This window comes from Felis catus, chromosome B2 (genome assembly GCF_018350175.1).
Source record: "Felis catus isolate Fca126 chromosome B2, F.catus_Fca126_mat1.0, whole genome shotgun sequence".
NCBI classification, from domain to species: domain Eukaryota; kingdom Metazoa; phylum Chordata; class Mammalia; order Carnivora; family Felidae; genus Felis; species Felis catus.
This window is the reverse complement of record NC_058372.1, coordinates 35,913,409-35,934,712: the sequence shown is the minus strand read 5'-3', so window position 1 is coordinate 35,934,712 and position 21,304 is coordinate 35,913,409. Positions and strand designations below refer to the sequence as shown.

Genomic DNA, 21,304 nt, shown 5'->3' with positions numbered 1-21,304 from the left:
ACTCTTTTTCAGCTCAGGTCATGATCCCAGAGTCGTGGGATCAAGCCCCGCGGTGGGTTCTGCCTGAGTGTGGAGGCTGCTTGGGATTCTCTCTCTCTCTCTCTCTCTCTCTCTCTCAAAACAAAAACAAAAACAAAAACAAAACAGAATAAAATGAAATAGAATAGAATGCGGTGAAAAAAGATGCGAAATGGTTTTGAACTAGAAAGAAAAGGAGCAACTCCATCCCTAGAGGGTGGGCCATTGCTCCTCACGGGCCAATCTAGCCATCCTCTCCACGCCCCTAGCCTGAGACCTCAAATTAGAGGTTGCCCCTCATAAACATGGCCGCCCCAAGCGGGCCACGCCCCTCAATAAGATGGTGACCTCCAGCAGCCCCACGCCCCCCGCCGCCGCCACGGCCAATGAGGGAGAAGCACGATTTTTGCTCATGCGTGGTGCCGCCAGTGGGTGCGTCCAATAATGACTGGGGGATCCCTGCGAGTAACATGACCAAAAAGAAGCGGGAGAATCTGGGCGTCGCTCTAGAGGTGAGGGGAGAAATGGGGGGTGGGCCGGGTCGTTCGTTGCCTTCTCTCCGCGGCGGGGAAGTGGGTCGGCCCGGCTGCAGGTTGGAGGAGGGGTGAGGGGAGAAAGTGAGGGTGACGCGGGTTCGGGCGAGGGACGTGAGGGGCCGTAGAGAGTCCGAGGGGGTGCCCGGAGATGAGGGGCGGGCTGAGGGAAAGGCAAGTTGGAAAGTCCGAGGGGGCACCAGAAGTGAGGGGACCTCCAGGGGGAAAGAGACGTGGGGGTGAAGGGAAAGCCCCAAAGAGGGCGGGACACGGAAATAAGGAGGCCGTAGTGAAAACGTGTAACTGAAGAGGACGTAAAAGGGGCGGGCACTGGGAGGTGAGGGGGACCCCAAAAGCATGCCTGTGGATGAGGGAACCCCCGCAGAAGTGAGGGGGCCCATATGCCGTTTACTATATTACTAAATGGCTTAAATATCTCCTGAGATAGGAAGTTTTCCCTCTGGGGTGCTGAAGCTTGTAGCTTGAAAATTACTTTGGCGATCTGTGGGATTTTGTAGAGAATTGTGGAATGATGAAGTTCCCAAAGAGCTTAAAAATAATTGACTGCATATGGAAGGGAAAGAAGATTGAGGCATATTGAGCACCTAACTGTTACATGGTACTTCATTTGCGTTCTCAGTCCTCGCTATGGGCCTGGGAGATTTTTACAGGTGGGGAAACTGAGGTTGCAGATTGAGGCCAGGTGGAAGCAGTGGAGGAGCTGAGAATCAGCACAGGTGATTCGCCCTCTAATGCGTCTTGTTTCTCCTGGGTTACCGTTCCCTAGATTACTGTCCCAGTGCGAGAGAGACAGATACAGGGTAATAGTCTTCCTGACCTTACTACCAGTAGGTAGTTCTCAGACTTTAGGATGTCTTAAGAATAATTTGTCGAGCCTGTTAAAAATGGAGAGTTGAATCGTCTTCCACCCCGAGTAATTCAGTAGGACTTGGGTGTGTATTTTCAACAAAGAATCTTTTTTTTTTTAAGTAGGCTCCATGCCCAATGGGGGCTTGAACTCATGAACCAGAGATTGCAAGCCAAATAAATGCTTTACCAGCTGAACCAGCCAGGCACCCCCAGGAAGCTCCATTTTTAACCAGCTACACACACCCATGCCGACGCAGAAGGTTTTTTATACCACCTCTTGAGAAATACTAGCCTACGTGGCACAAAAAAAAGGTTGATGGAAATGTGAACCTCCCTCTAGAAGAGAATATGATTGGAAAAATGAGGTAGCACTGTGTGGTGGGAAGAGCATAGACTTTATAACCTGCATTAGGACATAGTCGGCTGCTGTAACAGAAATTCAAAAATTCAGTGGCTTCAGAAAGTTTATTTTTTTCTAATAGGACAGAGCAGGGATTGGCAGATGTTGTCTATAAATGGCCAGATAGTACATTTCTAGGCTTTGTGGGCCATATGTCTCTGCTGCAACTATAGTTGCTCCTAATTATTCACGGATTCTGTCTTTGTGAATTTGCCTTCTTGCTGAAATGTATTCGTGACCCCCAGATCAGTACTTGTGATGCTTTTGCAGTAATTCCTACACAAACCGGTGAAAAATTGGAGTCACCTGAGGCCCAGCTAAGGTCGAACAAAGCAGTGCTCTGCCTTCGTGTTTCATCTCATGCTGTAAACATGTGTCTTTTTTGTGGTCTGTGTAGTGCCATGTTCTTTGTGTCTCTGTGCTTTTTGTTGGTGATTTTGTTGTTTAAAATGGCCCTCACGTGTAGCACCGAAGTGCTGTCTACTTTTCCTAAAGCACAAGAAGGCTGTATTTGCCTTCCAGAGAAAATATATGTTAGATAAGCTTTGTTCAGAGATGAGTTATAGTGCTGTTGGCTCTGAGTTCGATGTTAATGAATCAATAATACATATTAAATAAGGTCTCTAAACAGAAACACAAAAAACAAGGTTTTGTATTGATCAGTTGATAAAACTGTTGTGACCAGAGGCTCACAGGAATCTAACCTGGCTCAGAATTTGCTAATTCATTGTTGGCAGTAACCGTAATAGACCATAACTACCATGAATAAGGAGCATCAACCATGCTTAGACAGGCTGTCTTAGCACAAAAGCAGCCATAGACAATATGCGAATTAATGGGTGTGGCTGTGTTCCAATAAAACTTTATTTATGAAAAAAGGCAGGGACTGTATTTGGCCCCCAGGCCAACAGTTTACCAATCCCTGGTCTAGAGTACCAGGGCAGTAGTGGTTCTGCCATATTCCTCTCATCTTGTGACTCTGCCCTTCTTCAGTGCCTTAATTTCACCTCATGAATGAAACTAAGTCACATCCCGTTGATGTGTCCACTGGCAGGGAAAGAGAGCAGAGGAAGCATAAACATCACTGTCTTAAGAGTCGTGGGCCCAGAGCGCCCACTTTCGGTGGGCAAAGATGCGAGCTAAGACTCCAGAGCTCGCCTAACTGTAAGGGGGCGCTGGGAAATGCATTCATTGGCCAGGAGGCCGCATGCCCAGCTACAGCCCCATCACTGGAAGAAGGGCCTAGTGTGTTTAGTGAACAGCCTGCAGTCTCTGTTGCAGATTGCAGTTTACCTCGTGTGGTTTCAAGGCTCACATGAGACCATAATGTGTGAAATGCCTAGCTCACGCCTGGCTCAGGGTGGGTAATCAACAAACAGCGCTCTTACGAGTAGCCTTTGCAACCTTCCATCATGGCTTAGGCCCCACATTTGGACTTTAGTTTCCTTTTCTGTGGCATGAAGGCCTTAAACTTAACCGGAGATTAGAAATTCATTGACCGTGATCCCAATACGGATCACAGATGTTTTTGTTTGGCTGACACAGGTTTCTAAAATGTTTCAAATTTGGTGGGCATATGCTCTCCTGGTGTCTTTACCGCTCACGTTCGCCTTTTTTTTTTTTTTTTTTTTAATCTTGTCAGATACTGATTTATTTACATATGTGATCTTGTTCTCTAAGGTTACTTTTTGCTTGGATATTCCAAGATTCGAGATCTATAACTGTGCACCTTAGGAAAAGCTTGGCATCTGGCTGTCTCCCCACCTGTTCCTCTGTTGCCCCCAGCAGATCTGAGTTTTGAATGTGCACTGATATTCAGTAGCAGGGGATATTGTCCTCTTATTAAAAGTCATGTGCTCAGAGCCAGTGAAGTGGTGATTTAATCAAAATGTTTGTTAATCTGACGAGTGCAATAAAACCCCCACAAGTGAGTGATCTCAGCACCTGCAAACAGTCTCCACTTGTTGTAATGAAGCAATTACCACTGCCTGCTTGGTGGTTCTCACCCGAAGACTGGCTTGGGCCAGCTGTACTGGGCTGTACCGGGCAGTCACCTCCCAGGACAACCAAGACACCTCCTAGCCGCCTCTGCTTGTGTCTCCTCTTAAGGTCTTTTTGTCCAACCCGTTTGCTACTTTCCGAGATCTCAGAGTTGGAAAAGACTGGCTATGAGTTTTAGCTTCTGAGAGTTAATTCTGCATAATGAGAGAGCATTCAGATGAGATTGATTTTAATGTGTGGAAGGAGGGAAAGGTGGAGTTTCAGTCTAAACTGATAGGATTTTGGCTGAGACAAAACCTGTTTCTGTTTTTTTTTAACGTCTGACAGTAATGAGCTGTTGGTCACTGTACTTTTCTTTTGTAGCTACACCGTCCATTCAGGTTGGTGTCTTTAGATGTTTCAACAGCCAGTGGGTCTTAACAGATGTGTGGTGTCCTAGCTGACATCTTAAGGGAGATAACTGGCTTAGATCTGGTCCCCAGTACAAAAATCTGTCAGTTTGGAAACTTTTTGCTACAAGGTACAGGAAACTGACCTATATGGCCTAAGTAAATAGGAATATACTTTTTTCTCTGTAACAAATTTGGAGGTAAATGTCCCCTGGCATTTATTGGTTCAAAAGCTCAGCTAAGTCAAGGCTGGTATTTCTGCATTCTCTTCGCTATTTCCTCATAGTCACAAGGTAGCTGCCACAGCTCCAGTCATCATATCCAACTTTTAAGTCAGGAAGAAGGATAAAGGAACTACAACACTGTCCCTTTTATCAGCAACACATAAGCTGTCCCAGGAGTCTTCCAGCTGACTTCTGGAACATCTGGATCATGACCACCCCTAGCTGCAGTGAGTCTGGGAAAGCACCTGTTGAGCTTTTCTAACCTCTGTAATGGAGGTGGGCAGAGGAAGAGGGGTTTGGGAATCAGTGTTGGGTTGGCCAACTAATAATATCTGCTATAGGGAAGGAAAGTTAATGGGAGTCATTAGAATTCACTGGAATCCTTACCAGAAAAAGAGGTCAGGATCATGGAGGAGTAAGGAGAGTTGGTAAATTGAGGGGAGAAAATGGCCTACACAGGATGAGCACCAGGAGGAAAGAACCTTGACATTGTAATTACTTGTTCGATGTAAGCCACTGCTGTAAACTCCCAGCGGGCATAGAGGGGCAGAAGCACCAAGTTGTTGGTTTGCAAACAGCCCCCTGACCTGGAGGGCAGAGAGAGACCCAAGAAAGGGGCAGGCCACTCCAGACTGGTAGGTGGCAGGTTTAATAAGCAAGGGAACAGGGGCGCCTGGGTGGCTTAGTGGGTTGAGCACCCGATTTGGGTGATCTCGCAGTCCGTGAGTTTGAGCCCTGTGCTGACAGCTCAGAGCCTGGAGCCTGCTTCGGATTCTGTGTCTCCCTCTCTGCCCCACCCCTGCTCACGCTCTCTCTCTCTTTCTGTCTCTCAAAAATAAATAAAAACATTAAAAAAATTAATAAGCAAGGGAATTCACATATGAGGCTTGTCCTGGGTGGTGAGTAGACCTCCACACCCGCCTGCCAAATCTTAAGTTTGTATAGAGGCCTTAACTGGGTTCAGTCATGTATGCTGTCCAGATGGTCTCCACAACACATTGGTCTCTCAAGGCTGTGTCCTTAGAACAGCTCCCACTGTGGGAACAGTGGGCAGAACGTACATTCCAAGGTCAGGGGAGGGGTGAGGAGCCTCCAATTGCCCTAGTCCTGCGCGCAGGTCAACCTGCCTGCGGTCACGCTCCCTTCATTACCTCCTGCGGCACAAAGGTGAAGACACAGTACTGGGATAGGCTGTGTACAAGGCTAAGGGGAACCTACCGGTTTTCTGAGACAAGGGGAAGAAGCAGCTTAGTGGATCATCAATATATATTTGCTGAATTGGCTTGAGTGGCTGGAGGAAGCGCTTGAACCCGCGCCCCTGACGTCTGGGCCCCGTTGAGTGGTTCACTGGTCAGAGGTTAGGAGGCCACGGTGGGGCAGGCAGCTGGACGCCTCCCATCCAGGGGCCGGGAGAGAGGCTCATGGCGTGCGGAGACCGTTCAAGGGCCACTGACCATTAAATGAGCCTCACCTGCTGCCAGGCGCAAGCGACAGGTTGCCGTTGGGCAGGTGATTTCTCTCGGCAGCCCGTGTCTGGCTCCGTTCCACTTGACGGGGGTCAGGAGACTAAAACCTCATTACCTAACACGGCTGGATGTCAGCATGTGTGGAGTGGCTGTTTGCCAGCATCTTAATTAATGAATTCATAAGGCATGGGGTGGATGCCAGTTCTTGAACACTGCTTTGAGCCTTTCAGCGACGAAGAAGCTTTTGCTAATTTATCAAAAAACATATATTGGGGGAAAGAAGCGAAAACAAACCCCAAACAGCGTTCTGGCCTGGGGACAGCTGAAGGCCTCAGGCCGGGACTGACGTGGCTCTCCTCGCAGAGCTGCTCAGCACGCCAGAAGGTCTCCCAGGATCTCAGAGCTGCCGTGTGCTTCGGCAGGGCCCCTCGTGATCCTGACCCAGGGTGGGGGGCGATTCTCCAGAGGAATGACAAGCCCTTTGGCTGTCTGCTTTTCCTGGAAGTTGTTTGTTGATTAAAAACTGGGAGGGTTTACTGTCTTCATCTGCTCAGCCTGGGAGAGAAACTTCTGATGATTTGGGGAGCCATGGGTGAGGTTTTTGTTTTCTGAGCCACCTCCACAGAAAAACACCCCTTAAGCGGTGTCAGGGTAACCGGCCCTTTGGGGTTTGAGGCTGGTCACCCAGAAAATCGAGGCCCGTGACCCCCATGTGACTTGGCTGTGTGGTCTGACGGCCTCAGATGGAAAGCCCCAGTGCTCTTGCCAGAGACCATCTGTGCAGGTGTTCTGGCCTCTTTGCCCATTATAATAAATGTCCCAGGGCCTCCCTGATGTGTGAAAATGATTCCAGAAATCCAGTTCCCGGGCCACTGGGGCTGGAGGTGAAGCCACTGACACCCTCTTCAGGGCTGTAAATTGGCAAGTGAAAAGAAAGGCCTTGCCCCGCACTGGGGAAAGAAGGACTTGTCAGAGCTAACTAGCCCACCTTTTCCTTCTCGAAACTGGGTCTTTTCGTGTGAATTTTGGAGGGTGCTGTGGCAGTTTAGGCAATCTGGGGGAGGGTGCCAGGGAAGTTCAAGAAGCCGGAAGGTGGGGGCGGGGGTAATTGCCTTTACCATGAGGACAGGCGCTCTGCTCCTGTCTTACTGTCTCCAAGCAGATTGCGGTCAGGTTCTTCCCTCACCGAGAGTATCTGTTCGTGGACAGAGACCAAGCAAAGCCCTCGTACAAGATTATTCGGAGTAGAGAATCTGTTGAAGCCAGATCAACAAGCTTAGATTGGCTTCGACTGGGATGTGGGATGACTTTGTTCCCCAGAACCCTTCTTTGTCAGGAACGTTTTCATGAGGGATTTTGAAAAAAGAGCTTGCAGTATTGGAAGGAGCATAAGCTCTGAAGCAGAAAAACTCAGATTCAGATCCCCAATTCTGCCACTTCCCAATTACATGACCTTGCTTAAAACCTCCCCACCGGGAGTTAGCTCCCCTCTGCAACAGGGACAGTCCCTTCCTTGCAGAGCTGATGCCGACATCGGTAGCATATACGAAGCCATCTCAGACTGCCTAGCCTGGGGTACAAGGAGCGGAGGTTACGCCCAGGAGCTGAGTGGCTTCGGGCTGGTAGCTCTCTGCTTTCTTCGTTGGGGGTTGGGCGGGGGGGGGGCAGCTAACAGCACAGACTCCGACTGCCCAGTTCCCCTATGGGTAGCCCTGGACAAATGGCTTCATTTCCATGACCTTAGTTTCCTCATCTGCAAAAGGTGAATACAGGAGATCCCCCTTACCCGTGATGTCAGTTACCTGCGGCCAACTCGGTCTGGAAGCAGATGATCCTCCTCCTGACATATTGTCAAAAGGTGGCAGGCAGGTCAATGCTCCCTTACAAAGCCTGCGTCATTCACTTCATATCATTCTCACCACGTAGGCATTTTGTCATCTCATATCACAGGAGAGGTGAATACAGTACATACAGTAAGATATTTTGAGAAAGAGCCTCCATTCACGTAACTTTTGTTATAGTTTTACTATTATTGTTAATCTCTTACTGTGCCTAGTTTATAAATTAAACTTTATCATAGGTATGTGTGGATAGGAAAAAACACCATATATGTGTGTATATATATATATATATATATGTATATATATATATATATATATAGGGTTCAGTAGTATCTGTGGTTTCAGGCATCCACTGGGGGCCTTGGAGTGTGTTCCCAGCTGACGGTGGGGGGGCCACTGAGCAGGGGGGACCACCTCACAGGGTTATCGTAAGCATTCCGTGAGTGAAGTGCTCAGAACAACCTGGAATATAGCTCATGCTATAGAAGTGTTGGCTGCTACTGGTAGTGTGATTTAGTTTTGCATGGACTTTTGGCTTCCAGAAGCTGCTTTGACTCATGCTGTGCCATCTAATACCCTGACACCATGCTCTCTATTAGCAAGTACCTGGCCAGGCAGGTGTGGGATGTACCCCGTGACCACTGTCTGACTTCGGAGGTTAACCTATTCTAGCAATTTCTGTCAGTCACTGGCCAGAAGCTCTTGAGAGCAAGACTGGGAAAACCAGAAATAACTTCCCAAACCAGAAAGTAGAGTGATCTGCATTGTAACCCAGAGCTAAGCCCTGAGGGTGCTTTCTGCCCTTTCCCAGAAGAAAGCCTGGCCCTAGACGGTGGTTTGGGGTAGGCAGGGAGTCACCTCCCAGGCCATCAAGATGCTCATGGGAGCACCATTCAGCCACCTTCAATAGGAACACCTGCAGCAGGGAAGCGGCAGCCTGTGGCTCAAGCTTGTCAGCAGAATATGAGCTGTGCACAGGGCCCAGCAGCAGCCAGACCTGGGGCTGCTCCCCCACCCCTGTGGGGCCTGACCCGACCAGTGTGCTGGGCAGTTACCCATGCGTGAGCTGGCACCCGGGTTCACCGTCCCCAAAGAGGCTTTATTCAGGGTTTCGATTCCAGGAGGCTCCACACTCCTGAAAAAAGTGCCTCACGGGATTTCAGACGAATTTTACAGTTTCTCTTAACACAGTGGTTTTATGGCGTTATAGGACCCCAGGGAGACTTCCCGAAAGCTCTGAGAATAAGGTGTTATTCCCCAAGTCAGGTGGCAGAGGGGCTTTTCTTAGCTGGCTCAGGGCTCCTGAACTGCCGGGGCGGCACACAGAGCACACGGCACTCAGCCGCATCTGAAGGGCACTTGAGGAAGAGGCTGCAGGAACTCTGCCCCCAAGGACTGGAAATGAAGAAGCCCTTTCTTCCCTTGGCACCTGCCAACAGGATCAGTGGCCCCACTTGGTCTCTGCTGACCTTGACTGCTGGGCTGACTTCAGATCTTCACCTTGTTGTGCAGGAAACATCCCCTGCTCTGTGGAGAATCCTTGGTCCTAAACTTCTCACTGAGCCTGCTCCTCTGCCCGCTCTCGAAGCCGCCCCCCAGGCTCTGGGCTCTGATGCCCCAATCCATGTTTGGGGCATCAGAAAGACAGCGGTTCTCATCCTGATGGCGATGGAATCACTTGTGGACTTTCTTGTTCAAGTACACCCTTCCTGGACCCTGGTTCCAGGACCGCCTCTGGGACCTTCAACTCCTTCCTGTATCCTTCTGCCTCCCTACCTTACATACTTCTTTTTTCCTCCTCCTCTGCATCTTCCTGCCTGGGCTCAGACCCATAGTCCCCATGGTCTCGTCTCGGGGATAAGAACAGACTTTCCTACCAGGACACCCTGCACACTCCCCACCTACTTCTCTGTCCACTGAACTGCTGCACACAGGTTTTCACACCTTCCAGGTCCTCAACTCTGCGTGAAGTGCCAGAGGTCACAGCTAACGATAGCTCACACCGCCGCCTTTCTGACTTCTGGTGTCCCTTTATATCTGTGCTTCACTGGCTGACCGTCATCTCAAAGACTTACAATATTCTTTTTCCCTGTATGAAAATGGACACTTGGTCTTCTGAATACAAACGTAATGCATTTTTTAAATGTTTATTTTGAGAGGGAACACACACGAGAGGAGAAGGGCAGAGAGAGAAAATTCCAGGCAGGCGCCTCGCCCAGCACGGAGCCCCACACGGGGTTCAGTCTCACGAATTGTGAGATCATACATGATCTGAGCTGAAATCAGGAGTCAGACACTTAACCACCTCAGCCACCCAGGCGCCCCTTGGTATTTTTTAATGTAATTTTACATCAGTATCCACTCTGTGCTCCCACACTGTGTCTAAATGAGTGCCTTGTCTGAGTCCCCCCTGGCTGTTACCACTTTGCCTGTGACAGTCACAGCCAGCAGTGTCGTCCCCTTTAGCTCCAGAAAAGCCTCAGTACCTGAGCTTGCCTCGGGCCAGCCGTGCTCTTCTTGCCAGTTGACCCTGTATCGTCCATTGGGCAGGAGTCCTAGGAGACACTTTGGCCTCCAGAGTGTAACCTTCTCTTCCTATTTGAGTCAGTCCAGTCTCTTTGACAGTCCCTTTCTTAGTCCCGGGGCTTCACATTCCTGCTCTCGGCTTAACTGGATGCCAGGCCCATGGTGTGGCCAAACACGGTCTCCAACTGCCAGGGTCCGCCTGCCATTTCATGTCTCCTCAGAGGCCCATCTGTGCCCACACCACACCTGAATCTCTTCTGCCCTTAGGCACTGCTCTGGCCTCACCCTTGGGCCCAGCCTCAGCAGGTTGGTGCTGGCTCCAGAGCCCCACGCTTCCAGCTTCATCCTCAGACAGGAACATGAGGTTCCCAGCATGCTGTGTCCTGAGCCAGCGTGGTGGGCCAGCCTTTAGAGGCAGTGCTGTTTTGATGGTCTGTGCTGCAGGCCCCCCCTCCCCCACCGAACCCCGCCACAGACCCAGAGGATGGCCATATCCCAGCTAGAGGGCCTCCCCTTCCCACTGCTGCCAGCCAGTGAGGAGTGGAGATTCCTCTCCATCACACACCCCACCCACTTCTGTCTCCTCCTCTTACTCTCACCTCACATTAACTCACTTTCCCTTTTGTTCTCCGAAGATCCAGTGAAAGCCATTCTCTGCTAATAGTGATAGCACACACTTCTTTAATTTTTAGGCACTATTCTAAGCACCTTACATGTATTGCCTCTTATTCTGACAACAGCTTTTTTTGAAATATGAAACATTAACTTGGTTTTGCACATGAGTAATAGGTGCAGAATTAAGGAAGTCCTTTAGAGGGCAAGTGAGCAGTCAGCTGAGGCACCTGATCACAGCCCGCACTCCTTACCACCACACTTTTCAGGAACCACAATTTCAGGTTTCTGGGCACTTGGGCTCCCAACTGCTTGTCCAGCTCTGACCCTATGTTTCTAGAATCTGCTTGACATTCATCTCTTTACTCTGGTCCTGACCCTGTTGTCCTCTCTCTTGTCCTGGCTGTATTGTCCTCTATTGCCTTTAGCCTGGCAGCAGAGAGAAAGCTAACCAAGGATTATAGATTTGCACTGGGGAATCTGCAAGGTGAATAATCCACCTTGAGAGTGTCATTGTGAGTTGACTGAAAACCCAATGAGAGGCTTCCTTTAAGGCCCACTTTCTAGGTCCTCTCCCCGACTTCTGGGCCCATCTTGAGTCAGTCCCACTCTGTAGCCACCACTCCTGACCCCAGTCATAACTAAAACCCGCGTCCTGACCTTCCCTCCCTGCCTTCTCTGCAGCCAGGTCACCCTGGATCTTTGCACCCATTATTAAGCTGCTTGAAAGCTGCCTCCTGCTTCAGCAAATGCTGCAGGGTGGTTGCCAGCAGAGTCACCTTCTGAGGACAGGTTTGTGGCCTACTGAAGAGCTTCCTGACAGTCTCAGCCTCCCCTCACTCGGCCCACATCAAGCAGCTGGGTTATAAAAAAAAAAGGGGGGGGGAACTTGCTATTTAGAAGGGAATCAGAGAGAGCTGTCAGCAGGACATAAATATTCATAGAGGGAGGTTAGAACTTGAGTCCCTAAAACCTTGATTTGTGTTCGTCCGTTTAAGCCTCATTAAAAAGTGGTAAATGAAAGTGGGGATATTCAGTGGAACTGCAGATAAATTGGGCTTGTTCAGATAAAGGCCTCCTACTGCCAGCTCCACACGCCCTGCCCAGAGCACGACAGCAGATTGGCTTGGCCACTTGTGGTTTGCCAACCTCAATTTAAAGATTTTGCTTAGCGTGAGTTCCCGGTCTTGTTCTGGGCCAATTACCACTTGTTTGGGCACCCGGTAGCCTTCCAGAGATGTTTAGGCGTGGAAATACCGAGCCTGCTTGGGGACATTTGAACCAGGACTTGGCCCAAGGAGTGGCAGGAAGACATCTGACGCAAGAGTGAGCTCTAAGGGAGGGTTTCAGGCTCTAGTTTCTACATGAGGCCTAGATCTATCTGTAGCCCCTCGGCCCCATCCACGTTCAACTGCAGTCCTTCCTCCGTGGCTACAAACACAAAGACTGCAGCAGGACAGGCTTTGTGGTGATCACAAAGGGGAGACAGACGGCCGCCATTCTAGGATAGGAGCTACAAAGTCAGGCATCCTTAGGAGCCGGGCAGTCACATTTGCAAGTGGAATGGGCCAGTCTGGGCTAGACTTGATCCCTGGGCTACAGGTTTACAACATCTGCCCTAGGGGTTCCCAGAGTATAGGAAGGTGAGGTTTAGACACCCGTAGCTGGGATGACATCGTGTGCAGTCAGCCTTAGGAGAGCCAAGGGAAGGAAGTGATACCTCTCCAGTCAAGGGCAGCAGAGAAGGCCTGTGGAGGAGGTAGCACTTCAAGAACTAAGCTTTGGGACCTAGCGTGGAATTTGGTGCCCTGATTGTGGTTTGCACACCATGGGATGGAAACAGCAAGTCTCGGGGCCCCAGGAGCTGGGCTGTGTGTGTTGAGGGTGCTGCTGGAAGAGGGGGCTGCATGGTGGCCCACACCACCTGCTGTTCTCGTTCAGCTGCACTGACCTGACTGCCCAGTGCTTATTTCCCTGTAGTGCAGGTTCCAGGACAGCCTTCGGCCTCCCAAGGCACAGGCCCCAGCTCGTGGCTGGGGCTGTTCCCCAGGACAGTCCTTCCTTTGGTGCCCATTAGCAGAGAAATGACACAATTAACCAGGCAATCAACTCAGGGCTCTTCAGTTGCTCCCTCCCACAGGGCCTTGCCTCTGGAGCTGCAGTTGGCAGGTGGCTGAGGCTGTAGGGAAGGGAATAGATGGTATGTCTAGAGCTAGGTGTTGGGACGAGGCAAAGTGGCTGACCCAGAAGTGGCTGGGATGGGTGCTGGCCAGGGAGAGGGGCAGAAGGCTTCAAGTGCATCTCTCCTAACACAGGCCTCAGAACACCTGCCTGGGACTCTGGGATCCGCACTTGTAATCATTGATCACTGTCTCTGCAGGGGCCTCTCCGGGAGGAACTGGATAGAGAACTGGCTGAGACCAGTTAAGGTGAGGGGTGCTCCAGTCTCACTCCTCGAGAAAGTCCTTCCCTTTGGGGATCCCAGCCTCCCATATAGAGGTCATATTTGCTATCCCTCTCCAGCGATGTGATGGAAAATTGAGCATCATGGGACCCCAGGCACTATTCAGTCACCTGCCACTGAGGGACACTGGGCCCTCTGAATCTTCCCACCCACTGAAATCTAGGCTGCCTCCAGCAGGGCAGACGTACAGGAACAGACCTGGGCCCAGAGAGGTGGCAGATTAGACACCTGGAGACAGATGGACAGAGATGAACTTTCAAAGCCACATACATGATACCAGGAATCAGGCTTGAACGATCCAGTCCAGTATTTTAGAAAACATTTTCCTACAACTCACATTATTTCCCCAAGAACAGGACTCTGAAACTATAATAAATTAAAAAAAAAAAAAAAAAAAAGGGAAACTGATACCTTTGTCAGCCAGCCTTTGAGGAGCTTAGCTACTTTGCCCCACAAGCTACAGCTACCTTGATGATAGGCAATGTTTTTGCACAAGAACCAAGTCAGAAACAAGTTTTTGAGCTGTGTTTTTTTACAGTCCGTGATTTTTATTGATTCTCATGGGAAAAAATATATATATTCTTACCACTTAAAACTACCTTAAGTGTGTCAACGCAAGAAATACCTCTGCTTCTTGGCCCCTGTATGTCTAACCCCCATCCCTCGTGTGTGTGGAGTGCTGGGGAAAGGCAGGGCCTCCCATAGCAGTGCCTTGTTCCCTCCTAGACCAGGACTGTCTCAGGTCACTCCTGCTGTCAGCCTGGCCGGCATGCGTCCTAGGAAGACAGGGAGATTGCTCCTGACGGTCCCCCACCCATGCCTGGTCCAGAGAAGCAGGGCAACTGTGGGAACCGCACCACACCCATAGCTGTCTGCGGTGGGGCTCAGGCTGCACTGTGTGGAGGTAGAGGACGGCAAAACAAAGATGCTGGGGGGACGGGGTACCGTCCAGGAAGACTCCTAGAGGCCCCTTCCTCCCCATCCGAGGACCCCAACTGTTTTGAAAGTTGAAAGGCTCTGTCACCCATCTCTGTCTGCCCATGTGCTGTGTGTTTCAGATCGATGGGCTGGAGGAGAAGCTGTCACAGTGTCGGAAAGACCTGGAAGCTGTAAACTCCAGGCTCTGTGGGACGGAGCTGAGCCCAGAGGCCAGGTAAGGCATCTGCCCTTGGCCCCTCATTCTCATCCTGGGGACCTGGCCCTGAGCTTCCATTTGCCCTACTCCTTGCTGCTGGAGATTTGGGCTCCTTGTCCATCCTGCCCCGGTGTGCCAGCTGCCCCTCAGATGGGAAGGAAAAGGGCTTGAGCCATAATACTCCTTCTCCCCTTACAGGAAGTCTCTGGAGAAGGAGAAAAACAGCCTGATGAACAAAGCCTCTAACTATGGTAAGAAAGTTCCCTTCCTTTACCAGCCCCATCCTCCAGGCCCAGGGAGCCCACCGGGTGATGGGGATCGAGAGGGTTCTTTGGGAGGGAGCCATCCCCCCCGCCCCTCCACCGAGGCTGTAGGAACCCACTGTAGGCCCAACAGCCTGGAAGGAGAGCAGGTTTGTTTCTTTGTTCCAGGGGAGATGGAGAGGCCTACGGGCCTCTTCTTCCTCTGTGGGATGAAGGGGAATGGCTGTAGTCAGGTCCAGAAGAGACTCTCATATCCACCCAGACTTGGGACATCTGTTCTCCGACCCCCCCCCCCCCCCCCCCCGCCCTTCCCCTCCATTCCATCCCAGGATGAACCTCCCACTTGGGCAGCAGGAAGGGCTACTGTGGGTGGAGCAATGCTGCCACCTTCTGGGCACTGGGGGCAGAGCCAGGTAGAACCAGGTAGGATGCAGAGCGGGAGGGCGGCTGGTACCGCCCCTACCCCCACCCTGCCCCAGCCAACCTCAGAGGAACATGGTCTACAGAGGCTCATCAGACTTCTCTGTTCTGTCCTCCCCGAGAGACCAGACCAGGCCAAGAATCAGCCCCAGAACAGTCCAGGTGACAGGGAACCTCCCAGAGGGACCAGTTTGAATCAACACTGTAAGCACATACACACCCCTGCGTGGGCCCCAATCTCAGTCTGGCCTGCCCAGCGCTGATTTACAGGTACATACCCACTCTTTTATACAAGTAGGAGTGGGATATCCATTTTGCCTCAAGCCCAGCAATTTTTTTTTTAATGTTTATTTTTGAGAGAGAGTGAGCCAGGGAAGGGCAGAGAAAGGAAGACAGAGGATCTGAAGCCGGCTCTGCGCTAACAGCGCAAGATGCAAAGCTTGAACTCACAAACTGTGAAATCATGACCTGAGCCGAAGTCAGACACTTAACTGAACTACCCAGGTGCCCCTTAAGCCTAGCAATTTTTACAGCCGCAGCATCAACCCCATTTCCCTGAGAGGTACGGTACCTCAGTACCACCCACCTGCATGTCACACGAGGGGATGAATGGATTCAGAGTGGCCATAGGACTGGCCTCCTCTAGAGGCGAGCCCAACCACCTTGTGGGTACAAACTGCTTTCTCTTAGTGTCCCTGGTTCCTGCTTAGCTGGGTGTCCAGCAGGGGGCAGGACTGGAAGCCCTGATGGTGTGGCCCCACCCTGTACCCGCTCCAGCGTCAGGCCCCAAAAGTCCCAGCTACCCCGAGTCTCTAGTTGACCAGATGAGAACACCTGAAAGGATGAGCACCACGTAGCCCCCACCCCCAGCCCAAAGGACTCACCTGGTGATGCCATGCCAACACCTAGCTTGGCTTTCAGGTGTGGCCTTTTCGATAACCCCCTCACACACTCCATCCTCAACTTTCACTGCGTTTGAAGAGAAACGGCTGAGCAGCATTGCGTGGTGGGATTCCTTTGGGCCAGGATCTGTGGCCAAAAGGTTGTGAGAATCTGGGCAGATCAAGGACAGTCATTTTTATAGATAAGGAAGTGGAGAGGCTGGGAAGGAACACGTCTGCCCCTCAGAGTAATGTATGTGCCCATTTGTGAGAGAAGCAGACAGAGGAGAGTAGCATATGAGCCCAAACTACCTGTTCACTCCTGTTTCCTCCCAGAGAAGGAGTTAAAGTTGCTTCGGCAGGAGAACCGGAAGAACATGCTCCTCTCTGTGGCCATCTTTATTCTCCTGACCCTCATCTACACCTACTGGACCATGTGAGCCTGAGACTTCTCCACAGTCAGCACGGGGTTCCTCCTTGGCCCCCTGGTCACAACCAAGCAGGCCCTTCAAGCCTCAAGACATCCAAGGTACAGGCGCATTTCTCCCCGACCCCGACACTGGATCAGGGCTGCCAGCCCAGCCCCTCTTCACTCCTGGTCCTGCTGTGGGGCCTGGGTCTCCAGAAGGACTTTGTGCTGATTCCCCTCTCAGCCCAAGGGAGAGCCAATAAAGAACAGCCAGGCTGCTTCTGTCTGCTGAGTAAATGTCATGGTCTGACTGCAGCTGGAGGGCAGTGGGGGTGGCACTCGGGAATCAAGGAAGAAAAGATGTTCAAGGGGAAGTGTTCAGCTTAGAACTCAGAAGGGAGGGGGAAGGCAGGGCTGCAAAGGCGAGGCCCCAGCTTAAGTGGGGAATAAGGAGACAGGAGGAAGCATGTAAAAGCCAAAACTATTCTGGGAGCCATTTCCAGGGCTTAGGCCTTGCACTACCAGTCCACCGTGCCCACCAAACACACTTTCTTGCCCTCCAGTCAGGGTCACTGCCTGTAATTATGGCATGAAAAAAAAAAAAACACACGCCATGCAGCAAAGGGTGACCAGGGAAGTGGTCATGTGGAGGTACCACAGGACCACAGAGTTAACCCATCTTCAAGAGGCAAGCAGGGCTGGTGAGGCCTGGCAGAGTGAGTAGGCAGCAAGAGCCATGGTAATGACCAGACTTACAGTGACAGTGGGCAGCAAATCAGGCAGGGTTGGCTGGAGTGGGGGCAGGAGCAACAAACACGGCCACCCCCCAACTCTGCTCCCAGCACCAGGGCCAGGAGGGGCAGGAGTGAGAGGCTGAGCAAAGCCGAGCATAGTAGGGCAACCAGAAGGATCAGGGGCTTGGCCTGGAGACTACACCAGTTAGGAAAGTGGAGCTGCCCTAAGAAAGGAGTTGCCCTAGGAGCTCAGGATGTGAGACATCAAGGACCCTCGGGGCCAGGGTGAAGGAAGGAGCCAAAGTACAGCAGGCTGGAGGAGGCCAGCACCAGAGCTGTGGAGCTGGTGGAGCAGCTCTAGCCCTGGGCCGAGAGGGAGGCACCATCGGCACCTGCACACCTCACCCCAAGCACAGCCCCCCCACCCCCACCGGTGCAGGCACAGAATGGAGGGGAGGCTGGCCAGGGGTCAGTGCAACCGTCTCTCCCTCCCTCTCTCCCTCCGGTCTAGTGACACTAATTGGTCTGACACCTCTGTTATTTTAGTCACACAGACTGATCCTGGATTGTCACAGTGCTACCATGGAGTGAGCCGTGTGATTTATGTAAGGGGGTAGGTGCCTCCCTGCCCTGCTGGGCAGTAGGTTCTTTCATTCTCCAGTCCCTGCTTCCAACAGGAGCTGCATAATTTCCGGACTCTTCCTAGGTGGGGCCCCTCTCTAGCAGCAGGGCCCACGAGGCCCAGGAGCTTGTAGAGGCTCTGATTAAACAAACCTGCTTTTCTCCCCTCTTCTTAAGTAGAGCTTTCTCCCCTTCTCCAGCCCAAACTGTTTCATTCAAGCCAATCCCAGACCACACAGCACCAAGGACAAACAGCACTATCCCCAGCACAGAGCCACACAGGCATTAAAAATATGTTTATCTTTAATGATCCAAGATTCTGCAAGACACACTGATATACCCAGAACGGGGTGGAAACACACCTTTCTCAGCCGTGCTGCCACCAACCTGGGGGGAGGGAGGGGCTAGATGCTGGCTAGGCGACACCGCCCCCCCACCCCCAGGTAGAGTCATTTCCAACCTCACAGGGAGTCTCTGTGGCCTATCGCCATGGAAACCAGCCTAGCACTGGGATGGGGCTCTAGGGAGCCCATAAGAGCATCTCTGAGAGGTATTTCCCATTAAAAACAACAAGTGCCCCCCCCCCCCCGCCCAAAGCTACTGCCCAGCTTCCCTTCTTCCCCCTCTGCCAAGACAGAGGAAATGGAGTGACCACAAAAGGACAAACGAAAGTGACTGTACTTCCTACTGGGGAAGAAAAAGGGGGTGAGTAGCAAGGTGGCTGTGGCAAATGGGGGGGGGGGTGCCATGATTGCCAGAAGGCTGGGTGTGACCCAACCCGAGGTACCTCTGTTGCCAGGGGGCCACTGCTGCTGGGGCATAGAAAAAGGTCTTTAAAGGCTGCTTCCTCTTCTAGAGCTGCCCAAGGTTCAGAACAAAAGGGAATGGGGCCCAGGAAGGCTCTACAACCCCAGGAGGCAGTCATGCCCGCTATCGAGACAGCACTGCCTGTGTCCCGATGCAGTGGCAGGGAAGTATGGCCCACGTGCCTCCCTTCCCGGCCTGCGGGACTGTCAGAGGTCCGGCTGGGACGAACTCCAGGGAAGACCAGGACAGAGGTCAGGGAGGAGATAAAATCATCTCCAACTTGGCATCAAAACAGAGCAAGTTCAAAGAAACAAAACCTTGATTTGTACAGCAGCTGCCCCTGGCCTACACCCACTCAGGGTCGGCCCAATAAAAAGCTGGGCAGAGCACGGGCATGGCCGCCCTCAGGGCAGTGCACGGAACTCAGAAAAGTGAGTCTACAGGATACAAGAGAGAATGGCAGAAACAAAGCCCTGCTGTTCTCTGACACGTCCTCCACTGGCCACACATGCCCTCGGCCCTGACCTCAAACCCGCCTGTAGGAGCAGTATCCTTCAGGCTGATTCCTGGCAGGGAAGACAATTCCCAGGCAGGTCTCTGGGGAGGGAAGTCCAAAAGGTGTCCCAGAAGGAACGTCAGAGTCCTCAGAAGGCCCCCGACTGAGTTCTTCAGGGAGAATGGAGAGGAGACCACCCACCCCTTATGGTCAGGCTGCAGTGACTGTGCTCCCCAGTCCCTTTCCGAGAAGGGGTAAAAAACCAGTACTGTGAGCCCCAGGCAGAGTGCCCTGACTCAGAGAATGACAGATCATTCAGCAGGGGTGGGCATCCCCACACCCTCAGGCGCTGTGCATCTGGATGAATGAGAGGACATCTTCCTTGGACAGCTTGTCTGGGTCCTGGGGCTTCTGGGAGTCATGAACACGGATGCCATCCCCCCACTCCCAGAAGAGCCTGCCATAGTAGCAGATGCTGGGGAGAAGGAAGAGAAAGGAGGTCAGAGGGCTGTACCCGGGTGGAGCAGGACCAAGAGATCACCACCCCAACCCTGGCAACCATGACTTAGAGGACTGATCCTTAAAGGGGTGGGTCATTTAACTCCAGTTGAGGGTCTTCCCTCTAGCAGCCAACAGGTACTCAGTAGGCCCCAGCTCCTTTCCAACAAACAGATGCTGATGCTAATTGTGTCCAACTAGATTCCTAGAATTACTGATATTCCTGGTTTGTCTGTGCCGTTCTAATAAAACAGTGTAGCAACAGACACTGGTGTCAGTGGCTAATTATAGGTGCATTAGAGCTACTGGCTGCTGTCAAAACCTATGACTGTAACAGTCTGGCAAACGGACTCTGGGTGCTCATGAGAGACACCTAAGACCCTTGAATCCCAAGGGGCAGGGCTGCAGGCCCTTGGTAGCTTTGCACCACCAGGCCAGTGTCAGAAAGTCACATAAGCAGTGGCTGCTCCATGGGGCAGATAGATACCCTGCCTGGATGAGGCTCTTCCCACCCAGGACCCCCAGCCATCACAGCAGGTCTTGGTGTCACTTGCTTCTCACTGAGCTTCTATCCAGAACTGGGGGCCACGCCCTAGAGGGGGCATAGCCCCACCCTTGGGAGGAGCCCAGTCTATGCTAGGGAAGCCCCTGCTTGGGCAGCCATCTTTCTCAGGACCTGGGGTATGCCCCAAGAGGGCTGGCCGGCATCCTGGCAGGAGCACCTGGGGTTGTGGAGGGGACAGGCACGGAGGAGGGCCACTTACTGAAATGGGGCGATGGAGTCTGCAGGGAGGTCAAAGGTAGAGATCTTGGTTTTCTTATTGTAGAAGAACTTCCTCTTGAAGCTTTTGCTGAATCCCATAGTCCATGGCTCTGACAGAAGGAAGAGGGGAAAGCTCAGAAAAGGACACAAAATATTCATGCGGGACAGGAACAGACCAACATAGGGGTGTGCCTTTCTGCACTTGTGTTCTTCCATTGCCCTCTCTCCCAAAAAGCAGGCAGAGAACAGCCTGTGAGGAGGATGCAGCCTTTATCACCAGCCCAAAGGGGCTCAAGGAGGACAACAAAGATAATTACTTCTCAACAACCCCACCCCAGTCCTGCCAACCTGCCACCAGGCAACAACTCTGGGACCCTGGCAGAGGGAAGGCTCTTTAGCCAGAAGGCACTGAAGAAAAGGGACTGTACAGAGGATACAAATGGCCAAGCCTGACTTGCTGCCGCCCCCAGAGAAGGCCCTTTACCTGCATGAGGACACTGTGCACAAACCAACTGGGCTCCTCTCTCTCAGCCCCAACCCGACCCCCAGGACCCACCAAGGAACAGAAAAGGCTCGGGAAACAGTCCCCAACCCCACACCTCAAAGAAACACCAGCCTGGCTGCCATGCACCTTAGTAGGCAGCCTTCAGCTCCGGCTCAGACAGGGTCCGGGCTAGTCACCCTGGCTGCAGGAAAGAGGACAGGCAACAATCACCCATCACCTACCATTCACCGTCCTGACGATGTAGAGGCCAGTGGGCACAAAGTGCCGGTCATCCCGCCCTGTGTAGCTGAGCTTCGGGGTGCCACTGGAGCCCTTGATGATCTTCATTTCTAACCTAATTTCCCCGAGGTGAGTAAACAGCAAGTATGGTTTTGTGCATGAGAGCGAGCCCTCACATTATTCTCCGGCTAATTTTAAAATCCCACCAC

The 21,304-nt window shown here is 51.9% G+C and overlaps 2 protein-coding genes across 7 annotated transcripts in view; one reads left to right on the top strand and one right to left on the bottom strand.

The window, feature by feature from the left end:
- The first annotated feature begins 436 nt into the window (after positions 1-436).
- CCDC167 (coiled-coil domain containing 167) lies at positions 437-21,259 on the top strand. Of its 2 annotated transcripts, none has more exons than XM_045057472.1 (5): positions 437-530; positions 13,196-13,309; positions 14,403-14,497; positions 14,678-14,730; positions 16,385-21,259. In XM_045057472.1, exons 1-5 carry the CDS (start codon positions 489-491, stop codon positions 16,837-16,839), a joined length of 759 nt encoding a protein of 252 aa, XP_044913407.1. In that variant the 5' UTR covers positions 437-488; the 3' UTR covers positions 16,840-21,259. The 2 variants fall into 2 exon arrangements, with proteins under 2 accessions (XP_044913407.1, XP_044913408.1); XM_045057473.1 differs by having other exon boundaries at positions 474-530; positions 16,380-16,744.
- CMTR1 (cap methyltransferase 1) overlaps positions 18,093-21,304 on the bottom strand; it is a 49,808-nt gene continuing 46,596 nt past the window's right edge. For all 5 annotated transcript variants that reach the window (XM_003986075.6, XM_019830537.3, XM_045057471.1 and 2 more), the window contains 3 exons: positions 21,098-21,210; positions 20,373-20,481; positions 18,093-19,585 (listed from right to left, as the gene is read on the bottom strand). In XM_003986075.6, the coding sequence (XP_003986124.1) occupies positions 19,453-19,585; positions 20,373-20,481; positions 21,098-21,210 (355 nt within the window). In that variant the 3' untranslated portion in view covers positions 18,093-19,452. The remainder of the gene's footprint in view (positions 19,586-20,372; positions 20,482-21,097; positions 21,211-21,304) is intronic.

Excerpts from the sequence above, each read along its gene's own strand:
- CCDC167 (XM_045057472.1), top strand. The coding sequence starts at position 489 with ATGACCAAAAAGAAGCGGGAGAATCTGGGCGTCGCTCTAGAG. Across the intron at positions 531-13,195 it reads ATCTGGGCGTCGCTCTAGAG|GCCTCAGAACACCTGCCTGG; the intron begins GTGAGGGGAGAA and ends CTCCTAACACAG. Across the intron at positions 14,498-14,677 it reads GAGCTGAGCCCAGAGGCCAG|GAAGTCTCTGGAGAAGGAGA; the intron begins GTAAGGCATCTG and ends CTCCCCTTACAG.